At 38.4% G+C, this 25,737-nt stretch overlaps 2 protein-coding genes and 1 long non-coding RNA gene across 5 annotated transcripts; 1 reads left to right on the top strand and 2 right to left on the bottom strand.

Annotated features, from left to right (window-relative positions):
* The first annotated feature begins 526 nt into the window (after positions 1–526).
* On the top strand, positions 527–6,882 carry LOC122654581 (transcription factor MYB88). 3 transcript variants are annotated; one of them, XM_043848741.1, is made up of 12 exons: positions 527–970; positions 1,100–1,146; positions 1,230–1,286; positions 1,387–1,459; positions 1,905–1,960; positions 2,084–2,263; positions 2,345–2,517; positions 2,831–2,976; positions 4,508–4,650; positions 4,732–4,949; positions 5,054–5,199; positions 6,389–6,882. In XM_043848741.1, exons 1-12 carry the CDS (start codon positions 884–886, stop codon positions 6,497–6,499), a joined length of 1,437 nt encoding a protein of 478 aa, XP_043704676.1. In that variant the 5' UTR covers positions 527–883; the 3' UTR covers positions 6,500–6,882. The 3 variants fall into 3 exon arrangements, with proteins under 3 accessions (XP_043704676.1, XP_043704677.1, XP_043704675.1); XM_043848742.1 differs by having other exon boundaries at positions 2,828–2,976; positions 5,057–5,199; XM_043848740.1 differs by having other exon boundaries at positions 2,828–2,976.
* Positions 2,148–7,709, bottom strand: LOC122654593. The gene is made up of 4 exons (XR_006331934.1): positions 7,344–7,709; positions 4,737–4,846; positions 4,256–4,303; positions 2,148–2,925 (listed from the first exon to the last, which is right to left on the bottom strand). It is a non-coding gene; the product is annotated as an uncharacterized LOC122654593 (long non-coding RNA).
* Positions 7,710–9,315: 1,606 nt separating this feature from the next.
* On the bottom strand, positions 9,316–18,164 carry LOC122654590 (UDP-galactose/UDP-glucose transporter 3-like). Its single transcript, XM_043848753.1, has 8 exons — positions 17,886–18,164; positions 15,884–15,981; positions 15,580–15,710; positions 12,930–12,960; positions 11,582–11,685; positions 11,298–11,419; positions 9,460–9,884; positions 9,316–9,362 (listed from the first exon to the last, which is right to left on the bottom strand). The coding sequence occupies exons 1-7, from the start codon at positions 17,987–17,989 to the stop codon at positions 9,479–9,481; spliced, it is 996 nt and encodes a 331-aa protein (XP_043704688.1). The 5' UTR covers positions 17,990–18,164; the 3' UTR covers positions 9,316–9,362; positions 9,460–9,478.
* Between the last annotated feature and the right edge of the window lie 7,573 nt (positions 18,165–25,737).

Raw genomic sequence — 25,737 nt, 5'->3', positions numbered from 1 at the left:
AAAAAGAAAGAAATAAAAAGGAAAAATAAAAATCACTTCGATTGATCAATCTCTCTCTACATCTCGAAATCTGAGATCCCTATTATTAATTTATACTATCTTCTGTGCAAAATCCTCTCTTTTTGTCTGTAACTCAAAGCAATTGATTCGTATTAAGCTCTTCAGCTTCTGTGGCATTGGTTTCCCAGCTCGATTTTCTCAGATCAACTGCGTTTCCGGATTTGGATACGTAGGTAGGCCTCAAGTTTCCAAATTAAATACCCTATTCAGAGCACTTACGAATGGATCTACGGACATTAGTGTGGGGACACTTCCTTGTGATTTTAGGCATTCAAATTTCAAAGTAGAAATTCCTCTGTTTTCGATCCATTAAGAATGATTTTCAAGTTGTTCTTTAAACCCAATTCAGTATTAGATACTTTTCCCATCTTCTACTACTCGTAGGTCTCTCTCTGGTAATACGGTGTGTCACAATTGTGAATTTCTTCTGCTTCTTTTTTTTTTTTTATTTGTAGAGGAAAAGATTTTCAGAGCAAGCTGAAAGTAGGCACTCGATGACATTTTATCAACAATATTTGCTATAAGAATGTCAAGATTGGTTTGATTGCCATGATTTTCACAATTTTTTAGGGATATTGAGATCAAAGGTGATTGGAAAGTTAGAATCCTAGGCATTTCAGTGTCGTAACCCGAGTGCTTGAGAACTTTGTTGGAGCTATTGTTCCCGTTTTGAAAGGAACAGTTCCGTGTAAAGACAATCGGAGGCGAACCCTTTCGATCCCTTTTCCCTTTTTTTTTAATATCATCGAAAAAGCCTCCGCTTTAACATGCGGGTTGGTCTTGATAAAGGGTGGAGGAACGTGGAAAGACAAACAGAGAAGCCATGAGGAATATGAAGCTCCTTGAAGCTCCCAAACCTGAAGCTACAACCAAGCAGAAGGAGCGTCACATCGTTACCTGGACCCAAGAGGTTCCATCTTACTTCCTCTGTTTCAATTCGTTTTTGTTTTTGTTTTCGTTTTCATTTACTCGAGCACTATCCTTCTAGTGTGTTCTTCTCGGCCCATTCTATAACTAAAATGGATTATTTGAAATGCAGGAGGATGATATTCTTCGGGAGCAGATTAGTCACCATGGAACTGAAAAGTAAGAGTTTTTCTTCATCTCCCTCGTCTCTGTTTCTGGGATATTCAATCTCAAATCTTTGGTGATCACATTCTTGCGTGCAGCTGGACGATTATTGCTGCTAAATTCAAGGATAAAACAACCAGGCAGTGCAGAAGAAGGTTGTTCTTTCATAAATATTTTCATTTTACTTTCTACAGTTGTTTGGTTTTCCTCCCCATTTACTGTGATTGGTTATACTGATTCGTATATAAACCGCAGATGGTACACTTACTTGAATACAGACTGCAAGAAAGGAGGATGGTCACCGGAAGAAGACATGATCTTATGTGAGGTAATTGATGTTCTAAGCATTGCAATAGGAACTTCTGTACATGCCACTAATATCAGGGCTCTTCAAAAAAATACCTTATTTCTGTGAATTCACAACTCCAGAGTTCGATTCTCCTCTTCTGAGATAAGATATCTTATTCTACAGGATAATGTCAACTTAGGTGATGCTTAAACGTGTGTCCATATGAATAGTTTTTGCATCAAGCACTTTGTTTGGATTGAAATTAATCCACTCTTTTTTATTGCATTTTTGTTCTGTTTCATGGGTCGAAGTGTTTTCACTTTTTGGTCACTCCTCCAGTAATATTAGTTTTGAAAAAAAAATTTGTGATCCAAAGTAACATAACCAGTTTCAGATTGCTCTGTACCTTCTACTGACTGTTCCACATATAGCCTCTAAGCCATTAAACGTGGTTGTGATCTCATTGCCCAGACATGATCTGCAGGCTCAGAAGATATTCGGTAATAGATGGACTGAAATATCCAAGGTGGTTTCAGGAAGGTAAATAAGCACCCATTGTAATATTCAATATTTGCCTGATTTATTTGTTTCTCAAATAAATTCCCACATGTTACCTTCAGCACTAAAAGCATTCGATGACTGACTGTTTCTCTGCTAATGCAGAACGGATAATGCAGTGAAAAACCGATTCTCCACCTTGTGCAAGAAAAGAGCAAAACGTGAAGCCTTATCAAAGGAGAATAACACTTCATGCATAAACCCAAACAACAAGAGAGTTATAGATCAAAATGGGTTTATAATGAACGGATCTTCTGAATCTACACCACCTCTTAAGAAAATGAGGTATAATAGCGACACAATTTTCCCAATATATGGCAACAAGATATAATGCTTTACATATAACACTTAAAAGTTGTGATGTAGGACCCAAATCTTGAATCTCACAGAAAACACCAAAGAAGGATCTCTAAGGCAATGCGTTGAGAATCACCAGCTGAGACCGCCCTTTGCAGTATTGGTTCAAAACCTCCACAACATTGGCAACTTGTCAGCACAGCAACATGTCAGCAACAACATCAAAGCAGCCTCTAATGATGGTAAACCATCTCCTGGACATTTGTTTATGTAGTAGAAAAGAAAAATAAAATTCAGTAATGAACATGTCTTTCCCTGGATAGTAATGCTCTCAAAGTAAAATGTTAAACCATGATCTTGCCATATCTGGTTAACATTGATAGGAACAGCAGAATTTATGTTACGCTGACCAACAGAATGTTGGTCAAAGTTTCCCTATTGCAGTTTTGTTATTTTTCTCCATTCTCCCTTTTCCTTGTCATCTTTTTCTTCTTAATAGAACACCATTTCTTTCAAGAGAAGTTAACACCAATTTTCCCTGCTGATCAAAAGTAGGTGCAGATGACAAGGGCCAAGTAACATTTCTTAGAAGGGATGATCCAAAGATCACTGCTTTGATGCAGCAAGCAGAACTGCTCAGCTCACTTGCACTGAAAGTTAATACAGATGACACCAATCAGAGTCTTGAAAATGCCTGGAAGGTGAGGAAAATAATCATATTTGCTCAAATTTTCAAGCAGAGATACTAGATGTAATTCTTAGTAATGGTCTATCAACAGTCCACCATCACATCTAATACCCATGCATCATGTATCTCCAACGATGACCCTTCCCAGGAAATCCTATGGCCTAAAGATCAATATTTCCAAAGACTGACCAGGCCTTGGGCCACTTGAGCCTAGAGGTCAACAGTCCAAACAATCTGACTGCCAAAGTCCAAGATAAATGAACAGGACCGCTGAGCCTGGTAGTCCATCAACCAAGAACTTCAATGTAGTCCAGCCTAGGGGTGGCTAAGGAAAAAAAAAATGAAAAAGAAAAACCTTGTGGCAACAAAATTTTGACTGAACCATTTGATCAGTTCTGTCCAATGCAAGTAAACCAGGTTTAGAAAAATATCTTACTCCAAATAAACCAGGTCAGATTTATGTTGACAATTTTAATATATTGTTTTGGTTTTTCTGTAATTAAATTATTAACATACGATTGATAATAGGATTATTTAAACTAAAGTATGATTTTTGGGGGGCACTATAAAGTATGTGTATTAACTTGATAAAGGTTTTGTCATTTGACCACTAGATTGTGAGTTCAAATCTTCAAGATTAGAACCAAAAAACGTTTTTTTTTTCTTTTTTTCCGAACTCTGTCAAGATCGAACAAATAAGCAACAAGCCAGATATGACACATCATCCGACCTGGACCCCGATTAGTCAGAATCAGGGATGGTAATGGGAAGATTAAACAAGAATGCTGTCCCAGCCCACCCCCAATGGGTCTTGTCTATTATGACCAATACTGGGTTAGAGTTTGGTCCAGGTTTTAAAAAACCTTGGGGCCTTGCCCACCCTGCCCAACGCTGTCCCAGACCACCCTTAATGGGTCTTGTCTATTATGATCAACACTGAGTTAGAGTTTGGTCCAGGTTTTAAAAAACCTTGGGGCCTTGTCCACCCTGCCCTTGCTTCAGCCTGCAAGGGTCCCTACCCCAGTTGCCTTGGAATGGAGTAAGCCCCATTTATGTTTTGTGGGGAAGGGCGGGTCCAGGTTGAGCAATGTTTTGAATGGGTTTGGATCCATTATGAGATAAACTCTGCCTTGCCTACTCTGTTGCCATCCCTGGTCAGAATTTTTGCCATCCCCAGCCCAGCACCCAGTCCAACTGTCAGAACTTTTGCCACCCTCACCCCAACATGCAATCCAATTATTCCATTTAGACACTTAAAAATAAACCTGCTAAGATGGCTCTAATCTTCATACCTGAGACATTTCTTTGCACCCTCATATAACTTCAACATTCAGAGAAAACTGCAAAAAAGTGGTAATGATCATTTATTTCGGTTGCCTGGTTGTGAAATCTTCAAGCTACAAATATGTGTTGATAGGCTGTTAGTACAGTGTTCTCAGGGTTTGCCAAACAAGTATCTCAGTTATACATTGTCCAGTAGTAACATCACTAAGATAGAACCAGAATATGGTTAGTTCCCTAATATCATCAAGTTGACCTTTCAGGAACTCCAAGATTTCTTAAATGAAAGCAAAGATGGTGATCTGCTAAGATACAGAATCTCTGAAATGGATTTTCTACCTGAAGATTACGAAGACTTGGTAGAGGATTTAGCAAGTGGAAATATGGGAAGTCAACAATCATGGAGGTAGTAATTGTATACAATATTCTGATTTAAGTAGCTTTTGACAACATATGGGTCTAACTGATGGTAGTTTTATCCGTGTAGGCAACCTGATTTATATGAAGAGTCTCCAGGCAGCTCTGAGTACAGCACAGGATCAACTCTCCGGTCCCATGCAGCAGATGATAAAACTGAACAACATCAAGCTGAAGTATGTTCACTGCACCAGGATAATATTGTTGAGCCACAGTTACCTCATACAAGAGAAGCACAGAATGATCTTAGTGGTTGCGATGATGGGATTTCTACAATCAGTACTGAAGGTAATACTTATAAATTTTGTTTATTTTTCTGATCCTCTACTGGATTTCAGAAGAGGTTTCCTTGTTTGTTGCTACAGAAAAATTAAGAATTTATTCCATTGCAGCAGAAATCTTCCTTTCTCATGAAGGATCAAAGGAAAATGGAGTTTTACCAGTATTGCCAAACACAGAGTTCAGTTCCCCTGTTCAAGTAACCCCATTATTCCGATCATTGGCAGCAGAGATCCCAAGCCCCAAATTCTCAGAAAGTGTAAGTTGTTTTGGATACCAAGTCTTCTAATCATCATGCTATCAGCTTTCCAGGGTTAAGGCCTGTAATAAAATATTTACAAAATTAGGTCCATGTTCCAATTCCCACCCCCTTAATAGAATAAAAAAACCAAAAAAAAAAAAAAAAAACAGGGAGGAGAAAAAGATAAGGAATGTATAGTCTGCTTTTATAATAATATGGCCAAACAACCCATGCATCTCCATGTTATGAAACTTAAATGCAGGCTAGGAGACTGGACAGGAGAAACAAACTGCATAGAATCCCCAGAAATATAGTTAAATATTTTAGAAAGCATAACCTCCACTAGAAGTGGTTTTCCTATTTTTCAGTTTACCATTTTGACTTGGCTGACTTGAGGAGAGTAGTTACTACTTCTATGGACAATATTATGCACTGATACCACTGCGTCAGCAGTTTTTTCTACTGAGCTTTTGTCTTCTTCAAGTCAAGGTGTGAACTAGGTACTTGGACCAAGTAGAACTGATCCAGTTCTGGTTTTACAGACTAAGTTTTAAGCTGCCTATTGGCTGTAGAGATAAGATGGTGAGATATAAAAGGATCTGAAAGAACCTTGCCTGCCACTGAAGCTTAGCATGGGAAGAAAAATAAATTAAATCACTAATACTTGGCAGACTATTAAAGCAAGATTCATCCCCTAAAAGACAGCTGAGGGCTTCTGCCTTGAGCAGAACTTTAGAGGATCAGATCTGTTCAACCACAAGCTTCAAAGTAGAGAGTGCACATGAGGTGCATGACTCAGCTGACTGAACCATGAGTCACCCAATGTTTTTGAGGCATGCACCATAGACATAATTCAAAATAAAATTATCAGAGAACTAGAAGTTAAAATATATTCTTGTTAATCCATTTAAATCAAGACCAGTTATTATGTTAAACTGCGTAGTATTTCAACAGGAAAAATAAAGAGAGGTTCTTGAACAACTTCCTCCCTTCCTATTCTTTCTTTGATAGATGTTGAAGGTTTCAAACCTTACATCTTGCTCTGTACTTCTCCCTCTACTTCGCTAACGTTTTTGAGATTCTACCACCTCACTTCACTGCTTTGCCTTTGAAACACTGAAAATAATTGGAATTTCAAGGTTAAAATTTTTCCATCCAATATTAGTTTTGATGCGAGACTGACTATTGATTGGAATGCATCATGCAGGAGAGGAACTTTCTACTGAAGACACTTGGTTTGGGTTCCCCAACTCCTCACCCAAGCACCAACCCTTCCCAACCACCCCCTTGCAGAAGGGCACTCCTCCATAGTCTCTAAATAACCCCTGCTCCAAATTTTATACCTAGTGAATTTGTCCCCTAGACTATCCTCAAAATTTTTGCATGTCATTAGGTTTTGTCTTCAGTCTTCTCCCCTCTATTTCAATTTCCATACACTTCAAAAGTCTCTTAAGACTGTTTTAGAACATCCTCTAAGCAGTCTACAATACCTGGTCAATGTTACAGGTCTGCATTCTGTTTCCGACATTAGCAGAGTTACAATACTCGCATTGAACTTCGCCTTGTTCAGTTTCCATTTTTCCCTTCTTCCTTCTCATAGTATGTGACCGGTTCTTTATTTTCAGGTCCAGTTTTTGGTCTTTGATTTGTCATTTGTACATAATCTGCAGTGAACCCTAGTACCTTTTCACAGGGAAATTACAAAAAGCAAAGAAAAGCTAAGGAGGATCAACCATTTGATTGGATACCTATTGATTTGATTTTGGTGTGGATAGAGTATAGAATAAGAGTTGTATTTTTTAAAATCTTCTCATTTTTCATTTTTGGTTTTCCTAATGGATGTAAGTATTGAATGTAACTTTCTGAGATTGAGATCATAATGTTTGATGGGCTTGGTGTGTACAAATGTTCTTTTTGTCATCTATCTTCTTTTCCTGGGTTCTATTTGCATCAGGGGAAAACAAATTATGAAGCAAAAAAAGAAAATTGAAGGAAGAAAAATTGAGAGAAGTCATGAAGTAACATGAATGAAACAAAAATCTCAACATAAATTGATTAAAAGAAGAAATCCCATCAGCAATATGTCATGAATTTCTTTCTTTTGAAGTCAAAGAAAGAACAAATCGGAGACAGAGAAGCGAAAGGTGGGTTTACTTACGTACAGTTGCTTTGCTGGTCTGCTTGGGAGGACGCTCTGTCTTCCCACATTCTCTCCCCCTCCCTTCCTGCTGTGTTTTCTTCCTGTGAATTGTTAATGGAGGTGAGGGTTCTGAGAAATCTGCCATTCCATTTAAGGTTCGATCATCGAAGGAAGGGAGGCGACAAGCGTAATTATGAAGAATGCAAAAGCTTTCGGTGAAAAGTTCGTGATTCCTTCATTTTTAATAGTGGAGTTCGGGAGGGAAGCCAAGACAAAATAAAGTGCATTCCCGGGTTAAAGTTTCTCCGGGAAGGTGAAAAAGATCAATCTTTGCAACCACTTCACCAGTTGACGTTGGCTTTAACATGATTGATTTTTTCTCCTCGAGAATGGATCCTCTAGACATACGTTCACCTGAATATAGGCTGGAAGCAAAAAGGACAGCTGTTGTTGGTCCAATCCGGATCTTCTACGGCGCATCTGCCCGTAGCGGCCAGAGCGATGCACTGATGAGGCATGGTGCAATGACCGCCTTACCCTTGCCTGAACGTCTTGTCCGAGTGGGGGTAAGGCGGTTATTGCGCGTCGCCTCATTAGTGCGCTGCTCTGGCCTCTATGGGCAGCGCGCCGTAGAGAATCACAATCCGTTGTTGGTCTCTAAGATATATCGTACAGATAAAACGTATATGCAGAAATGCACAAGAGGTTATAGGGCTGTAATCGGGTCGGGTTGGGTTGAGATGGGTTGGATTTTTTAAAACCACAACCCAACCCTGAGTCCAGGCCCGGCCCTCAGGGTCAGGTCGGGCTGACCCTAATTGACCCTGACCATGGAGAGAGGGAAGGGAGTTGCAGGGGTTGAGCCAGGCTGGGGGAAAGGAGGTGTAGGGGTTGGACTAGGCTGGGGTGAAGAAGAAGAGGAGGAGAAAGAATAAAGAAGAAGACAGAGTCGGGCTGGGGTGGGCCGGGCTCAGCCCAAGGCCTAAACATAGTTTTATGAATCAATAGCTGAGCAACCCGACCTGACCGCTATTGATTCATAAAACTTGATCATATATACAACTTGATCATACGGTTGTTACAGCCTATAAATATTGATATTGGTATCGGTGAAGTAAATCTAAATCCATGATAGTACAATCAATGACATTAAATTCACCCAAAAAAAAAAAATCAATGACATGAAATTAACCCATACTCTACTTGGAGTTCTCACTCAGGGCAGACCATAGAAGGAACACTTCAATCCTCATTCCTATCTTCCAGCGATCCCAACCAAATTGGCTGGTGGATTGGTGACCACTGGAGTGTTTTAAGGGCCCATGGTGTGGTTATCCTCCTTAACAGGGCAAGGAGACCTGGTAAATTGATAGCCGCACTCATCACAGATGGAACCAAGTCAAGCACTTGTTGGATTAGGCTATCTTGCAGGTTGGACAGTGCTCTTGCTAGCCCAAAGCACAATAGTCTCCATGGGGCATGGGGTCGAGGCCCATTCATCAATTTCAAATGGAATAGAATCCAGCATCAAATTACCAATGCCCTTGAATTGAATCCAGCATCTACCGACCTGCATTTCAAGGCTCTGTCCGATTGGAATGTAAAGGTGGACATGACTTGTGTACTGTACAATAATATAAAGGACATGGACATTGGACACACAACACCACCACCTATTTTGGTGTCAATTTTGCCTGCCGTCCTGGTCTGGAATGTCCACGGCTACGTGTGGATTATGGTCCATTTGGATTACACGCAAAATACATAATGAAGTGTGCTCTTTGAGCCTGCAAAAATCAGTTTCCAAGCTTTTGACATTTGATGATGGATCATTAGACGTGTTCTGAGTTTTTTTTTTTCTTTAAATCATAAATGTGTATACAAAACATGAAGTTCACATGTCAATAGTGTTCCTTGAAAGAAAGGCTCTCTATAGTCTCTGTATTTGGGGGTTTCATTCACCCCCACCCCCCTCCCCCCAAAACAAAAAAGAAAGTTCACATGTCAAAAATGCAATTTTACACAAATTTTTGCTACTCAAGTACATTCATGTCACTCCTGAATTATCTAAAATCAAAGGGTTAAGCCTTATTTCAGAGAAAGAGAAAAAGAAAAGAGTTAAATACTATGTTGGTAAAAAAAAATTACATACGCTCCTTATGTGGCCTTTTTCTTCTGCTGTCTCTGCAGCTTCTTCCACTTGAGGTAGATCTGGTACGACAACCCAGAGAAGACCATGAAAACACTCCCCCATTGTTTTGCTGACAGGGGATTGCCACTCAGTAGTGAAGACACCACAATGCTCACAAACTTACGAGTAGTGGTGATGGTGGTGTTCGCAAGTGAGCCAAAGCGGCTTATAGTCAGGAAGATGAAGTTCTGGCCCACTGCTCCACACAGACAGAATAGAAAGATGTCCCATGCTGCCTCCGGATGCTGCTTGCAGAACTGGACTGTCTCAAATCCATTTCCATGTGGCCAACCAAACATATAGATCATGTTGTAAATAGTACCCCATAGATTCATTCCCAACATTATATCCCAAGCACTTGTTTTTGGATACCTATCAAGTGGAAGCAGTGAGGTTCAGCCAGAGAATGGGGTAAATGCTTTATATGCATATTAGATGCTCTCTACGCATATATAGAAGAGTAGATGGATGCAGACAGGCGATTGCATTGACAGAAAGAATGAGTTCTCATCATAAAAGAACAAATTTTTTCAGTATTTTACACAGGGTAAGGATAGAAATGTAAAATTATATTGCCTGGGTATAATAAGATTACTTGTGCTACTTGAATCAAATTATGCTATTAATGCATATCAAAATTAAACCTCTTCTTAGGTATTCAATATTCATACAACTGCTAAGTTTTACATAACTTGTTTTCATTTATTTTCCCCTTCTGTAAATAAATATTGTTCATGGGACCCTAAGATCCACAGCAGTTGTTCCAACAGCTAAAATTCAGGAGACTTTTTGGGTTGGGAGGGGGGGGGGGGAGGAATCTACATGTGTGTTTGTAGCCTTGACCTCCCCCCCCCCCCACACACACACAGACACACCAAAAAAATAAAACTCTTTTCACCTAACTAGCTCACTGGTGTCATGTTCCACTCACAAGGCAAATGAAGCAAGTCCTACTGTTTAAATGCATGGGCCCTTAGCCCCTTATTGTACTATATGGATGAAGATGCTAGCTAGTGCAACAATTTTCTTTCTTGTGAAACTCCATTAGATACTTACTCCAGAACCGAGATGATAATTTTATCAGATAGACTGTTCCACATTGTTATGGTTTTGTAAGGTCAGTTGGAGAGTCACAACGGCAGAGAAAATGAATAGCAGCCACCAGTATGACTTTAAAGGCATTGCCAGAATTTTATGTCAATTAAGCATCTAAGATTTACCAAGATGGGGAATGAGATGAGATTCTTACCACCAGGGAAAAAAAAAAGCAGCACGTAATCGCAAGCAAAGATGTACAAGTTTTGGGGCCTGTATTATTTCTGGATAGTTTTTGCATATATTGAACATTGTTTATCTCTAATTTATAAGATCAATTGACAAAAATGAACATCATACCCAGATTCTTTTCCTTCTCAGTTCCACCATGAGAAGAAAGAATTCACAATGGGATGAGAACAGCATTATGGCATTACATAGACCCAAAATGACCAGATCATGGCATTCATTTTATCCAACTGAGAAGATCAGAAAAATCGTATAAAAAAGGTATACCCAGTGCACAAGGCTCCCGCCACTGCGGGGTCTGGGGAGGGTCATAATGTACGCAGCCTTACCCCTGCTTTCGCAAAGAGCCTGTTTCCAAACTCGAACCCGTGAGCACTTGGTCACAATGGAGCAACCTTACCGTTGCACCAAGGCCCGCCCTCTGGGATCAATAATATCAAAGCAATTAAGCACCCTACCAGACAGTCACCTCTCAATCAACCCTTTATAACTGCCACATACCTTGCTGTTATGGAGTCCTGAGTAGCATTTGTGAACCCATCAAAAGCTAAGTTCAGGAAACACAGCCCATACCCAAGAGGGGCATTTGGTTGAGCTAGCTTGCTTATGGTCTTTGAACTAGTCTGCAATCAATCCAAATGGACAAGAGAAAAGATAAGTATGATCCAAGGATTAAATAGGTATATCCATTAGTTTGCTAAACTAGGTTCAAAGCAAGCAGAGACTTTTCCGCTTCTTTATGAACACGAGACCAAGAGAAGGCTTAAACAGTTAAAATTCTTCACCTTTGATAGTGCAAATGCTGATACCCCTCCAGCTACAAGGAAAGTGCATACATACTCCGGAAATGTGTATTTAATACCATAAACCAGAGCTCCCATCAGCATCACTGCATGGATGTCAGAATCATTAACTTTACGAGATTACCAATGCAAGATGCATTAACAATTCTAACTCAATATAAACCATTCATAACTAGCTGAAAGGATTGAATGATAAGCATACCACAGAACACGGATGTCAGAATCATTTACTTTACAAGATTACCAGTGCAAAATACATTAAAAATTCTAACTCTATATAAACCATTCATAACTAGCTGAAAGGATTGAATGATAAGTATACCACAGAACACAAATGGTTTTCCTTGATTTATCAGAAGTGAAAGTATCCAAATTTCATAATTGATGCCACAATTCTTCATAGGTCCAGATATCAGGGTTCACTTATCAATGTGCAGCAATTTAACTTGGTATTAGCTCCCACTAGTTTGTTAATAGAATCAATTTATCAATAGGAAGATCCAAGTTATGGTTTAGAATGCTAGTTGGAATGTAATACCATGCAATTCCATTTCATAGTTCAATACATTCTTGTTGTTCGATACTTCTACTGGTTAAAGTTTCTTTAAATTAATTCTTAATTTTAGAGAAAAGTTCCTTATCAGAGAGCCACCAAAATGCCTTTATCATTTATTCAACCAACCAGAGAACAAACCAAAATGTTACCTGATATATTTGTAAAAACCCTGATTTTTCTACTTCTTAAAACTTCACTTGGAAACTAATTACTCTCAATTTATTTTTCAATACCAAATAACCCAAATTGTCTTTGATCTTTTATACCTGAAATCCCTTGAAAAACATTATTAGTGGCAGTCTTAAGATTTAAGTCTTCAGGTCTTACTTCAGTCTATTTACTCCATTTGCATAAGATCATTAAGAATGCACAAAGTACTGCAGAAATAACACATCTAGGATCTTCTCTGTTTTGCCAGCTAGACCTTCCATTCCCTGGAACAGTAGATTGCCTTGAAGAAGTCACACTTCACACTACCCAAAGGTCATTATTAGAGCAGCAGAAAACTTCTTTACAACCCAACATCCTTCTTTTGTCTTTTGGCCTCATAAATTAACGGCCATAAGAGGTCAAACTACAGTAGAGCTTGCCATAAAGGGTTACATCATTGTAGAGCAATAAAGAACTGCAGGAAATATGGTTTTAATTGACTAGTAGAAACATTTCACATTTCAGTAAACTAGGTCAAGCATAACTACTACAACTTCAATCATGATGATATTCTAGAAACTATACTATTCAAGTGGTCTGCACACACACACACACAACCCTCACCTGGGATCATCTTTGACGATTTTGCCAGGACCTGCAAGTTATAGAATAGCATTAGCATAAAAAGACTTAATTGATTTGCATTAGCATGTTATTTCACATTTACAGTAATTCATGAGATTATGCTCTATACAAGAAATAGTGACATAATAAATAAAGGATATTCCAAAGAACACCATGAATAGATGACAAGGCGAGACATGATTAAGTCTCCAATATGCAACCATCATTTCTAAAGAGCATCAAGCACTTGAAGGATCTTTTGTGTTAATTCATTCAAACATCAGTCCACCAAAAAGGCAATGAAAACAAAGAAATTACAAAAGCACTATGTTCCATCTGGTCAAGCATTCCCAAAATGGTTCTGCCAGTGTTAATACCTAGAAATTGTTTCAAGCTGATTTATGGCTCCTTTCACTAAGACTTGTTTTTTCACTTACAAGAATGCTGACATATTGTTAAATGTACCACCACTAGGGATGCAAGGAATGGATTCTTCAAATTCCTGGCTTTGGGGAACACATTGGAAACTCTAGAGTCATTCACAGGATTAAAATTTTTCTTTGGAAACATTTTGTTGACTGCTTTCCTACTTAAGCCTTTTCCATTAATAGAAGGTCAACTGTTGATTTTTTTTGGTGGTGAGGGGGGGGGGGGGGTTACTCGAATACTTGGGGTTGCAAAGTTTCTAATGCTTTATTCTTGATTTGTCCTTTTACTCATAGTGTTTATGATTCGGGTTCTTGGTGGGTCTAAATTTAATGCATTGTTAGTTTCAATCTCCTTTCAAGATTTTGACTGTTTGGTCTCCCATGAAGTAGACTAAATAAAAGAAACTTCAAATATTTGCAGATATGGGGCAGATAATGTATGGAATCTGGACACAACAACAACAATAACAACATAGCCTTATCCCAACTAAATGGGGTCGGCTACATGGATCCTTGCTCTCCAATCAACTTTGTTCGAAGTCATACTAGATACGAGACCTAAGCTATGCATGTCTTCCCTCACCACTTCACTTAAAGTTAATTTAGGCCTGCCCCTGGCCCTTTTAGTTCCTTCAATCTGATAAAATACTCCTATGAACTGGAACATTCCAAGGCCTCCGTTGAACATAGTCATGCCATCTTAGGCGACTCTCTCTTAGCTTATCATGAGTCAGAGCTACTCCCAACTCAGCTTTAATATGGTTATTCCTTACTTTATCCTCATCTCCGCTACACTTAGTTTATCTATATGGTGCTTCTTAACTGCCCAACATTCCGCACCATACATCATAGCCGGTCATATGACAATCCTATAAAATTTCCCTTTAAGCTTTAAAGGAATACGCCGATCACACAACACTCCAGATGCACCTCTCCACTTCATCCATCCTATTTTAATTCTCTGAGAAACATCATCGTCTATATCGCGTTCTTTATATACGACGGAGCCCAGATATCTAAAATACTCACTTTGAGGAATCTCCCTCTCATCAATATTGACCACCTTCACAACCATCCTAGTGTGGCTAAAGTTACACACCATGTACTCGTCTTTGTTCTACTCATCTTAAGACTTTTTTATTCCAAGGTTACTCTCCTAGTTCCAACTTGGTGTTAATCCCTGCTTTTGTTTCATCCAACAACACAATATCATAAGCAAAAAGCACACACCAAGGGACCTCATCTTGTATGTATCTAGTCAAATCATCAAGGAATTCACTGCCTTGACCCCGACCCCCCAACAGTTTTACGCTAGTCACCACACCATCATACATATCTTTAATTATGAATCTGGACACAAGAACGTGGTGGTGAATTCACAGCAACAGGTGCAGGTTAAGGACTCAATGAACAGAATCCCAATAAACAATACTTAACAGCAAGGATTGAAATGGCGGTGAGATGCTTCCATACTTGTAATGAATTGGGGATAACTCATGACAGGAAATTGTCCACATGTTGGCCGCATGTTCTAACTCTTTCAAATTATACACTGATGGGAGTTAAATGCAGGATATTAAAAGAGGGGAATCCGAACTGTCACTCATGATTCTAATGCAACACATACAGAAGACATTTTTATGCACGGTCGCCATAAGAATTGAAACTTCAGGCTCCCACTGTGGGAATATAATATGTTTGATCCATAGGATGGAGTTCTACCCAGTTCAACTACAAATGTCATGGTATTCTAGAAAGAACCAGCAGGGTTTCACAGGTTCTGACTAGATATCCTGCATAGCTTGCGCTGACCCAGCCTGACAGAGGATCCATCCAGTTCTACCACTGCAGCCAGATAAACTTTCAATTCTACTGAATTACAAACACCAAGGCCCACAAAAACCTGTATTTATCTCTGCTCCTGTTCATACCATTCTTCAATTTGAAATTTCCTTTCCAGTGGCACAATGAATCACAGATCCTCAAATACGAAAATTGGGGAAACATGTCCAACCCCCACCCCCCCGCCCCAAAAAAAAAAAAAAGAAGAAGAAGAAAATGTACAACCTTTCGACTGCCAAAACTTCAATTGTTATGAGTTCAAAGTTAACAACTGAAAAAATCACTAAAGGAGCATCAACTTAGTCAAGATAAACAGACATGCCAACATTCACCAAAGCAGTGAAATACAATCATCAAATCAAAATGAGAACAACACATGCCTGGGCTGGGTAACTAATGTACTTCAAAGCCTCAATTCCCATAGCCGGACCAACTGTGTTTGTGATGCCTGCACTCCAATAACTCCACCAGGGAGCACCCCCAGCTCTGCTTCTAGACCAGAGCTTAATCACTGTAGAAAAAGCAATGAACCAGTCAAAATACTACACATTCGAACAAAAGTAGCCTTGTCTTCCATCTACAGTGAAAGATATACCAACTGGTATTCAAGTACGACTCAACGCAAAGGAATAAAATGAGAACTGAAATGATACAAACAAAGCAAAGAAGTAAATCAAAACTTACTCATAAATGACCATATTAAACAAACTACATTTTGTGCCAGGTTCAAAAATGAAAGATGTTCAAACCGTTTCCCATCCGGTCCAAACCGCTTGGTTGACCTGAAAACAAGACAAAACCTTTGAGAATTTGGTACAATTTCCATGAATCTACGAGAACCCTCTAGTGTCCGAAAAGTTAAACTCTCTTAAACACGGTAAGGAATTCTAATACCTCACAGAAAGCAACTCTTAACCTAATAGTTCTAACTTCATAAAATAAGCAAAACATTAAAAGGGGGAAAACAATATGAAGAACTATTATTCGATATAATTGGCATGCCTTTCTGAAGCAAATCTGGTAACAAAAGTAACCACTATTTTCTAGAACCAAAATCATCGCGAAGCCCCTAATTTTGATTAAAAGAATTAAATCATTTTAACAATGACATTCTTTTTTTCAATAACTTCAGTTCCATAGCTCTGGAAGAACCAACTTTGTGCCTAAAGCTTTTCAAGTTTTAGATCTTTCCACCGATTTTTACACAAAACCGTCATTCTCTTGGTGATAAATTAGAGGAAAAAGACATCACTGTCAGCCCGCAGAGCCTCATTCCCAACTGAAACAGTCAAAAGAGGGACCGATTGAACTACAATCCCAGAAAATTAGGTGTACAGCCTAAAAAAAATTAGAATTATTCATTGGATTTCATTCGAACCATTTAGTTTCGCCGGGTAGAAAGGGAGAGCTAAGAGCTTTAACGAGAGTATCTTACCATATGAGTTTTCATTTTCATATGGATGACTAGGATAATTGGTTGACTAGGATAATTGATTCTGTCTTATCTAACAGCTAATCTTAGGAGATAATTAGGAGACAATTAGGGAGACAATTAGTCACTAATTTCCATATGAAAATGAAAACTCATATGGTAAGACTCCCCCTCAAGTTGGAGCATGGAGGTCACAAACACCCAACTTGGAACTCAGATGATGAAACTGTTCGCTACCAAGGGACTTAGTGAACAAATCGGCCAGCTGATTGGCACTAAGAATCTTTGTTGGTTGTCGAAGACCTTGTTGCAATTTTTCACGGACAACATGGCAATCGATTTCGATGTGCTTTGTTCGTTCGTAGAAAACTGGATTGGATGCTATATGGATTGGAGCTTGATTATCACAAAACAGTGGTATTGGGGACGGTAGTGCAATTCCCAAGTCCTTGAAAAGGTATGATACCCAGGTGATCTCACATGTAGCAACGGCCTAGCCCTGTATTCAGCCTCAGCTGAGGAGCGGGATACAGTAGATTGTTTCTTTGTCTTCCAAGAGATTGGACTAAAGCTAAGTAGAATGCAGTAACCTGTCATGGAGCGTCGGGTGCTTGAACAGGTGGCCCAATCAAAGTCACAATAACCACTGAGTTGTAGTAATGTTGTAGCAAAGTATGAAATGCCCTTGCCTGGTGTGGCTTTTAAGAACCAAAGTAGCCGATGTGCAGCATCCATACGTGGTTGTCTAGGTTGATGCATAAATTGGCTGAGGATATTGACTGTGTGTGTAATATCCGGGCGGGTGACTGTAAGGTAGATCAGACGGCCGACAAGGTGACGATATATTGGAGGATCAGATAAAAAATCATCACTTGTATCTTAAGTGCAAATTTTGCCCCATTGTGGTTGTGGCTGGCCTAATTCCATCACTGAGCATATCCAAGACATACTTTCGTTGTGAAAGATAAATTCCCTTTGATGAGCAAGCAATTTCAATGCCTAAGAAATATTGCAAGGGCTAATCATCCAAAATTAGGGACTAATTGTCTCCCTAATTGTCTCCTAATTATCTCCTAAGATTAGCTGTTAGATGAGACAGAATCAATTATCCTCAACAACAACACCAATTATCCTAGTCATCCATATGAAAATGAAAACTCATATGGTAAGAGAGTAAAATCTGAGAGGTCCCAAGAATAGATCAAATAAAGGAAATAAAGCAATGTAAATGAATCAACAGCACTGTAGACTCACAAAGTTTCCTGAAGAACTCCTTGAGTTATATAAGCTGACCAAATTCCAGCGACGCAGAAGCTGAGCAGGAAAACGCGGCCAACTCCGGTGCTGTTTCCCTCCATTCCTGCCGAAACCTCGCCGGAACCTACAGATCCGGCACCAGACTCGGCGGTTTCAATGAGATGAGATGTTGAGCAGAGAACCTACAATGGTAGACGAAAGAGAGAAGGAGAGGAAGAATGTGGAAGAAGAGAAGGGGAGGGAAAAAGTGGCAAATCGAATCGAGGAAACAACGACATTGCCTCCTTCCAGATGGACGATGGTATTATATTGGGCGCGCCAAAGCTACGGTAATTGTACACGTGTCTCTGTCTTATTGATTGGAATGCATAATTCTGCCTTTCTATTGGCTAGGAAGACGCGGACAGTCCACGCTTCAACGGCATCATTGCTTAGAACTTCGGTTTCGCCTTGGAGCATATGCTTTTTTCTAATTGTGTTTGGCTTTGAGCAGAGCAGAGCTTTTCAGACCAGACCAAACCAGAGTATTAAACCAGACCAGGATTGTCAATAACCGATCCAGTCAATAATGGCCATTACCAGCCTACGCTTGGGGAAACCAGTCAAGATCAGGCCAAATCGGATCAGGTACAACAAATTTCAAACCAGTATCTAATTCCAATCTTTAAATCCTTCCTCTTGATTCATGTGGTAAGTTTCAACCCCTTAATCACTAGGCCATAAGACATTATTAACAGGACAAGACGTCTCAACTCTAAAACCTCTTGGGGGCTAGCTCTATTGCACTACCAGTTTGTCCTCCATCACAATTCAATTGATTTGGACAATTAAGGGAAAAGTTGAATAGATATTGGGTCCTATGATTGAAACTAATCTCGAAATTTAGACAAATGATCATTCCATATGGTGTTCTATCTTTCTAAATAGTAAAACTGACACATATGCCTCCCTCTAGCTTGACGATTGAAAATACATAGGAGAAAATTATAGAAAATCACCTCAGGGTCAGCTCAGTTGGCAAAAGGCCAACTCCTAAATTAAGAGGTCATGAGTTCAAACCATCTTGGGGTCTATCCCCATACGGTCCATATCAATGAGTTCGGACAGTTAGATGCGGCAACTGTCAGGTGTCGACATCTCCACTTAACACTACCGCACTGCCTCCGGATCAGGATCGTCTCCAAGGAACCCAACCCCCAAGGTGCACCCAAGGGATATCCAACGGCTGAGCTGTGTCGCACACAACTCGACGTATGCCTAAGGATGTGTGCGACATAGCCCAACAACTGGCAATACCCTGGGCGTACTGAGCTCTTTGGAGATCGACGAGTTAAATTCTAATCATCCATTATTAAGTCATAGATAGCTCAACTAAAGCATGATTTTCTGTGCTAGATGGGTCAGGGCTCAAACTCCATAAAGAGGTGGCCCCTCCCATCTCTTGCTCATACCGCGCTTGACCAATGTGGGTGTCTTCTTTTCATTCTACAGTTCGGATTCCCCCCTTGATATGCCATATGTAGGTGTTTCTTTCATCCTTTCATGAAATGATCTTTCTGGCACACTATTGATTGAACCGGTATGGAGGCGTTCATAGGCTCTTCTTTGCCTACGTAGTCTCCGATACCAAGCAGGAAACATCCTCCCTCTTTGTAAATACATGAATTTGTATTACGAGTTAAGCTTCATTCATTTATTATTTGCTATTCAACAATACATGAGTTAGTCTATCTGACAGAGGACTCTACATGTAGTATCTCCATGATCAAATTTTAATCCAATGTAAGCAAAGAAAGTTGTTCAAACTCTGATTCAAAGTTTAGTATAATTACTAAAAATATCATCAAATTGAGATAAATATAAAATACAAAAGGGCATCTTTTATAATTTTAGCTACTTCCTCCACTCATTTTAATTTGAAATTGTACCAAGGAGATGCTTATATGATCCTCTATCACATTGGCTAAGGATATCAATGTGTATTGATACAGTTTTCATACTGAATTATCTATATCAAACCGTACCAAATAAATTCAGTATGGTATTGGTATGAGATACATGTATTGAGTCGATATTCAATATAATATTGATATTGACATAATACTGAACATATACCATATCGTATCGAATACATGAACCAAATAATATCGAATCGATTCAGTATAGTATTGATACAAGATACTTGTACCGAATCAATATTTGGTATGGCATTGGTATAGGATATATGTTCAGTGTATCATACTAAAACCATATTGATATCCTGAAACCGTACCAATTGACATCCTTAACATTGACTAACTCATGTGATATCCTATGGCAAATAATGAAACGTTATACTTCACTAGGCATAACGATGAGGAAGAAAACTCATATCAAAATATCAGTTTGCCTCGGGCCCTCGAGCATGCTCCTGATTTAAATAGTAGTTTTTCCTTTAAAGTATCTTCACATAAGCAATGACAGAGTTAGGGCGCCGCCCTTTAGGTTACTACAGTCGCACCTTATTATTATTATTATTTGTTTTGGGTAGGAAAGTTGCACCTTATTTTTTGGTTTGTGCTAATTCCAATGTGAACGATTCCAACTCAATGTTGAGGTTGGGCTACCCCAATCAGGCCTGTTTGCTGGGTTAAACATGTCAAAATATATGGGCCCTCTAGTTGGACTGCTCCCCAAAAGAATTGTATCCAACTGAATTCCAGTTTTTATGTAATAAACTTACCTTAAAGCTTGGGAAAAAGATTTACCCAACACTCTTTTAAAAATGAAATTGCACATCTACCTTTTACGCATATTCTCCATGTGAGGGGTGATATGTCTTAAATGCATCTCCTTTTATTTTAGATTTCAAAGGAGGTTTCTTCATTCGTCCGACAAGTGTAGGGAATCCTCTCCCTTAAAACTTATTCATGCAATTTATGCAACCGACCACTTTCGTTTTAGGTACTCATAAAATATAAACACTTAATTTAGGAGAAAGAACAGTTCTTGGCATGTACCTATGCCCAGACACAGCACAGTACAAAAAGACTGCGTAGCTTTGATCTTTTTCCCTTTTCCAAGGGATATGTCAGTCTTTTCGCATTGAGGTATGTCTAGACACCTACAAGTACACACCTATGCCCAGACATAGCACACTACAAAAAGATTGCGTACCTCTGATCCTTTTCCCTTTTCCAAGGGATACGTCAGTCTTTTCGCATTGAGGTATGTCTAGACACCTACAAGTACACACCTATGCCCAGACACAGCACACTACAAAAAGACTGCGTACCTCTGATCCTTTTCCCTTTTCCAAGGGATACGTCAGTCTTATCGCATTGAGGTATGTCTAGACACCTACAAGTACACACCACGCCCAGCCATCGGTTAACATTTCTTTTTCCCATTTATTTACTAAACAGTAAGTATAAACAGTTTCTTTCTAGCTAGGCACTTTTAATGGTTCCTACAAAGTAGATGTGACCCACGAAAAAATTGGAAGATACTGCAGAGATCTTGCAGCTTATTACTAAGCCTACCAAGCACCAATAATTAAACAATGTTTTGAAACTTTTGGAAATTTTTATTTCCTCCTGCAATTTTGTGTCAAATATAACCCAAAAAGGTTTTGGGACCAGAAAGGTCATACTCATAGGATTTCTTAATATGTGTTCACACTAATTGTTGAAAACAGATGAAAATCTGTGTACATTTTTTGGCCAAGAATTCTCTAGAGGAGTGTCGTCCCTATGCGTGTGGAGGAGAATGGTCGTCCTTGTACGTGCACGGGTCAAATGGAAGAGTGCATGGCAGCATTAATAAGGCGATCGTTATCATCATTCATGGGGGTGAGGTAGTCATTTCATCCGTTCTATCTGGTGCAAGGAGCACTCTCCCACAAAAAAAAGCTTTTTTTTCATATTTTTTTAGACAATTTTTCTCCACGCATAGAGGACTGTTCACCCACCATCTTAGGGTTTTAATATATTCTAAAATACCCTCCCGATATCCATTCTCGCCCTTTCCCGTCCATTCTCGCTGAATGGAATCCCATTCATCCGTGGGTGGTGTTCGTACATTATTTTAGTAAGCCTCTCTAAAGTGGCTCGTGTATGACTTCCCAACCCATTATTTGCTTTCAAATCCTATTGTTCTTTTTTCCAAGTGAGGAGTTTTTTCCCTTTCTTTGATTAATAAAGTTCAGTGCCATTAGTAAACAAACAAACAAAAATGAAAAAGATGGTATTAAGCATGATTGGTGTTTGACAATGAAGTGTGACCGATGAACCACGTCAGAGCGTGAGTCTATTATCCAGCAATATTCGGTGGTCAAGTCAAACCTTTCATATTAGCTTCTCAATGAAAGATAATGACATAACTCATAAGGCATCTAAATTCACTTCCTTTGGTGGCCCAGTTGTCATGGACCAAATCAATGCGTCATCCCATGCCACGGCTACCCCTCAGCCCCATCTGTGGCATGATCGTAGGCCATGCGAAAGGCACTGGACGAAACGGTCGTGATACAGTGGTCCTAGAATATGTACAGTGTAATACTTAAAGTGCCCTTACTCTCCTTTTCATGCTTTGAGCCTATGATTTTAAAAATCCTTGCAAATTTGACCCTTATCTCGGAGTTTTACTTCTAGAAGAAGGGAGCCGACATCCGCAGCGTAGAGTCTACATTCTCTCTCTCTCATAATGTGGGCACTTTTAATGGTGAAAGGCCCACAACTAGTTCCATATTTTCAAATACAATATGATTGGTCAAACAATTATATAAAATATTATTCTATTATATGATTTTTTTTTTTGGCCAAAATCGACTCATACTTACACCTGACTACATCAGTAGACAATGGTGAGGGGCGGAGATATAATATCCACAACGATTTGATCATTGGAAAATGTTGTCATGTTATAAATTAAAATAGCCAATAGACTTTCATCAGAAGGATAACTTTTATTTATTTTTGGGTGGATCAAATATCTGTCATGTGATACTTCTGTTAGTGTTTAAAAATTTTAGACATGTTGCATGCATTATCATCTATTGATTTGGGAAGTTTCTGCCTAATCTTATTTCTCTACATTACATGGAAATAGGAAAATACAAAAATTAGTATACAATTCAACTCTGATAGATTAGTGTCACTTCAATTCAACCCTTCAAAATAAAAAGATGAAAATCCTACCAAATGGGTACTCTGTTTTCTCTAATTTCTCGAGTTTCTTTTGAGTTTCTTGTGATTCAGTCTGAGTCATGTGATCCTTTCACTTTAGCTCAATAAAATTATTTTCATTGTTGGTTTGCATTTTTGGGCTCAGTTGTGATTTGGGCAGAGGTCTCCCCTCCTTTTGTGGTAATTAGGTTTTTTACATGTTTTATGTATGTAACTATATACTTCATATATTTTGTACAACTATTATTATCAATTAAATTCATTTCTTTTCTTCTAATTTTTTAAAAATTGATGTCTTTTTATAATTCATATTTTATCAAAGCACAAATAATAAATATTAAATAGATCTTCTGAAAGTTGAATGTATTTCGACATACAGATGGGCTCCATCCTCCTTTTTCTATTAGTAAATCTCAAATTGACTTTGAGATGCTAGATGAGCTTCTATGTATACAAGTCATTTTGCTATTTATATAAGTTATTTTGTATAAAATAAACATTTAAGTAGTATTTGTATTAAAATAGGATATCAAAAAACTCTTGAGGAATTAAAAGATCACTTGATAATTTATTTTTAAATTAGGGGTATAGTTGATAGTAAGGCTCATATAAGTCAGTTTCAAATAATATGACATACATATTATTATTATTATTATTATTATATAAACCATATTTTATTTTTATGATATTGATAGAATCAATGTCCCATGTTTTTTAATTATATTTTTTCATAAAGTTGATGTTAGTTCTCTAATTAAATGCATTATAAAACATACATTAAAACAAAATAAAAACTAGTCGACATTGTATATCACCCTTGATAAATGAAAAAAATAGGTGTGCATATCAAAAGTAGATAGGTATATTGAACAACCAATTTATTAACTAATTTTGTAGATGTTGCTTTCAATATTTTACAACAAAACAAGCAAAAATTTAGTAGGTGGTACTGCTAGACCTAAATATCTATCTCCCTCCGTTGTAGTAAATAAAGTGTTGAAATAATATTCTAAAATTGCCATTCAAAATATCTTGGATATTTTTACCTATTTGCGGATAGGTAAACACCAAGTTACTTTGCTCATAGTTTAAAACCAAACAAAGCTGACTAAATGGTGAATTAAATCTTTCAAATCCTTTAGAAAGATAAAACTTCGGAAAAATAATTGAAAAAAAGTGTAAAACTGAATATATACAAAATAATGTGGATGCATAGTATATGTGAATGAATTTGAGTATGGAATTTGATAAGTGTCCTATCCAAACCATTATTTGATAATCAGTAATAGGGTATTGCAAGATCCCCCTTTCATGTTGTACAACTAGGTTGATGATCAAAGGAATTCCTTCCTTGACAACTGTACAAGTGAAACTTTTGCTAGGAAGAAATTTAAGGCACTCAGTAACCTTTCAATATTGTCATAATAAAACATATAAAAAAAAACAATGTTACGATAAAATGTGAGTTGTTAGCTTAGTTAGTAAGTTCGGGAACGGCAATTGAACGGGAACGGATACGTACGGCAATTAAACGGACTAGACGGTAATAATACTTTTTAAAAATTCGGCTTCATAAAACGCATACGGTAATAATACGATACGCGTTTAATACGTGTATAATACGGCATAGACGGCAATAATACTTTTAAAAAAACGGGCATATATTCATTATATAACATGCATTCACCACCTAATAAACAAAATAATATCATGATTTTATAAACTAAAATAAACACAATAATATAATATCTTATATTACATCTCTAAGATTAGCACTTAAAATATCAAAATATCAATAAAGTAGTCTCTAAACGAGAGAGACCCACACCCCATAGTGGAGAAGGTTTTTTTTTTTTTTTTTGGTTGAACCATAGTGGAAAATGTGAGAATTTTCAACCAAAAGTGAAGTTGAGGTTAGATTTCCACAAAATTCCAATTTCAGACAATGAGAATAAGAATAAAACAGAAATAAGGAGACCTGCAAGGCATCTTAAAACGAGAACACAACAACTGAAGCTAAAAAAAAAAAAGGAAAAATTATGTGATTAACTACAAATGAGAATAGGGAAAAAAATAGGGAAACTTGCTGTTTACCAAATTAATTAATCCTTGTAGATAAGAGTGAAACAGAGGATAGGTGAACGTGGATTGTGGTGAGAAACTGAAAATAAAAAAGGTTTCCCGTTTCTATTTTCCATGGAGATGCAGTTGGAACTTGTGATTTTTCGTTTGATTAGCAAACAATACGAAATAGAGAAAGGGATACTAACCACAGTGGAAGAAGTTCTTCCGAAGAACAACAGTGGAAGAAGAAATAAACAAGGAGAAACGCCGCCGCGCTGCCCGCCGCTATCGCTCGCCCTTGCCGCGCCGCCGCGCCGCTGCCGTCCGCTGCGCTGCCGCTGCTGCCGCCGCTGCCGCCGCCGCCGCCGCGCCGATGTTGTTGCCGTCGAAGCTTTGACGATAGCGGTGTTGAACGGAGATGGAGGGGGGCTGCCGCTGCTGTTGCCTTCTAGGGTTGGACTTTGGAGTGAAAACGCAAATCACAAAAGAAGAGAAAGTGAAATCGTGAAAAAATTCTAATCTTTGGGGGTTTTTTTTTTTTTTTTTTTTTTTTAAAACATTAGAGTAAAATTTAAAAAGTATAAAACGTATAATACCCGAATTATACGAGTATAATACGC

This window comes from Telopea speciosissima, chromosome 3 (genome assembly GCF_018873765.1).
Source record: "Telopea speciosissima isolate NSW1024214 ecotype Mountain lineage chromosome 3, Tspe_v1, whole genome shotgun sequence".
Taxonomy (NCBI): Eukaryota; Viridiplantae; Streptophyta; class Magnoliopsida; order Proteales; family Proteaceae; genus Telopea; species Telopea speciosissima.
Note: the sequence above shows the minus strand (reverse complement) of the source record. Positions and strands in the feature narration are given on the sequence as shown.

Excerpts from the sequence above, each read along its gene's own strand:
- LOC122654581 (XM_043848740.1), top strand. The coding sequence starts at position 884 with ATGAGGAATATGAAGCTCCTTGAAGCTCCCAAACCTGAAGCTACAACC. Across the intron at positions 1,147-1,229 it reads AGTCACCATGGAACTGAAAA|CTGGACGATTATTGCTGCTA; the intron begins GTAAGAGTTTTT and ends TCTTGCGTGCAG. Across the intron at positions 1,287-1,386 it reads ACCAGGCAGTGCAGAAGAAG|ATGGTACACTTACTTGAATA; the intron begins GTTGTTCTTTCA and ends TATAAACCGCAG.
- LOC122654590 (XM_043848753.1), bottom strand. The coding sequence starts at position 17,989 with ATGGAGGGAAACAGCACCGGAGTTGGCCGCGTTTTCCTGCTCAGCTTC. Across the intron at positions 15,982-17,885 it reads GGAGTTCTTCAGGAAACTTT|GTCAACCAAGCGGTTTGGAC; the intron begins GTGAGTCTACAG and ends TCTTGTTTTCAG. Across the intron at positions 15,711-15,883 it reads TTTAATATGGTCATTTATGA|TGATTAAGCTCTGGTCTAGA; the intron begins GTAAGTTTTGAT and ends CTTTTTCTACAG.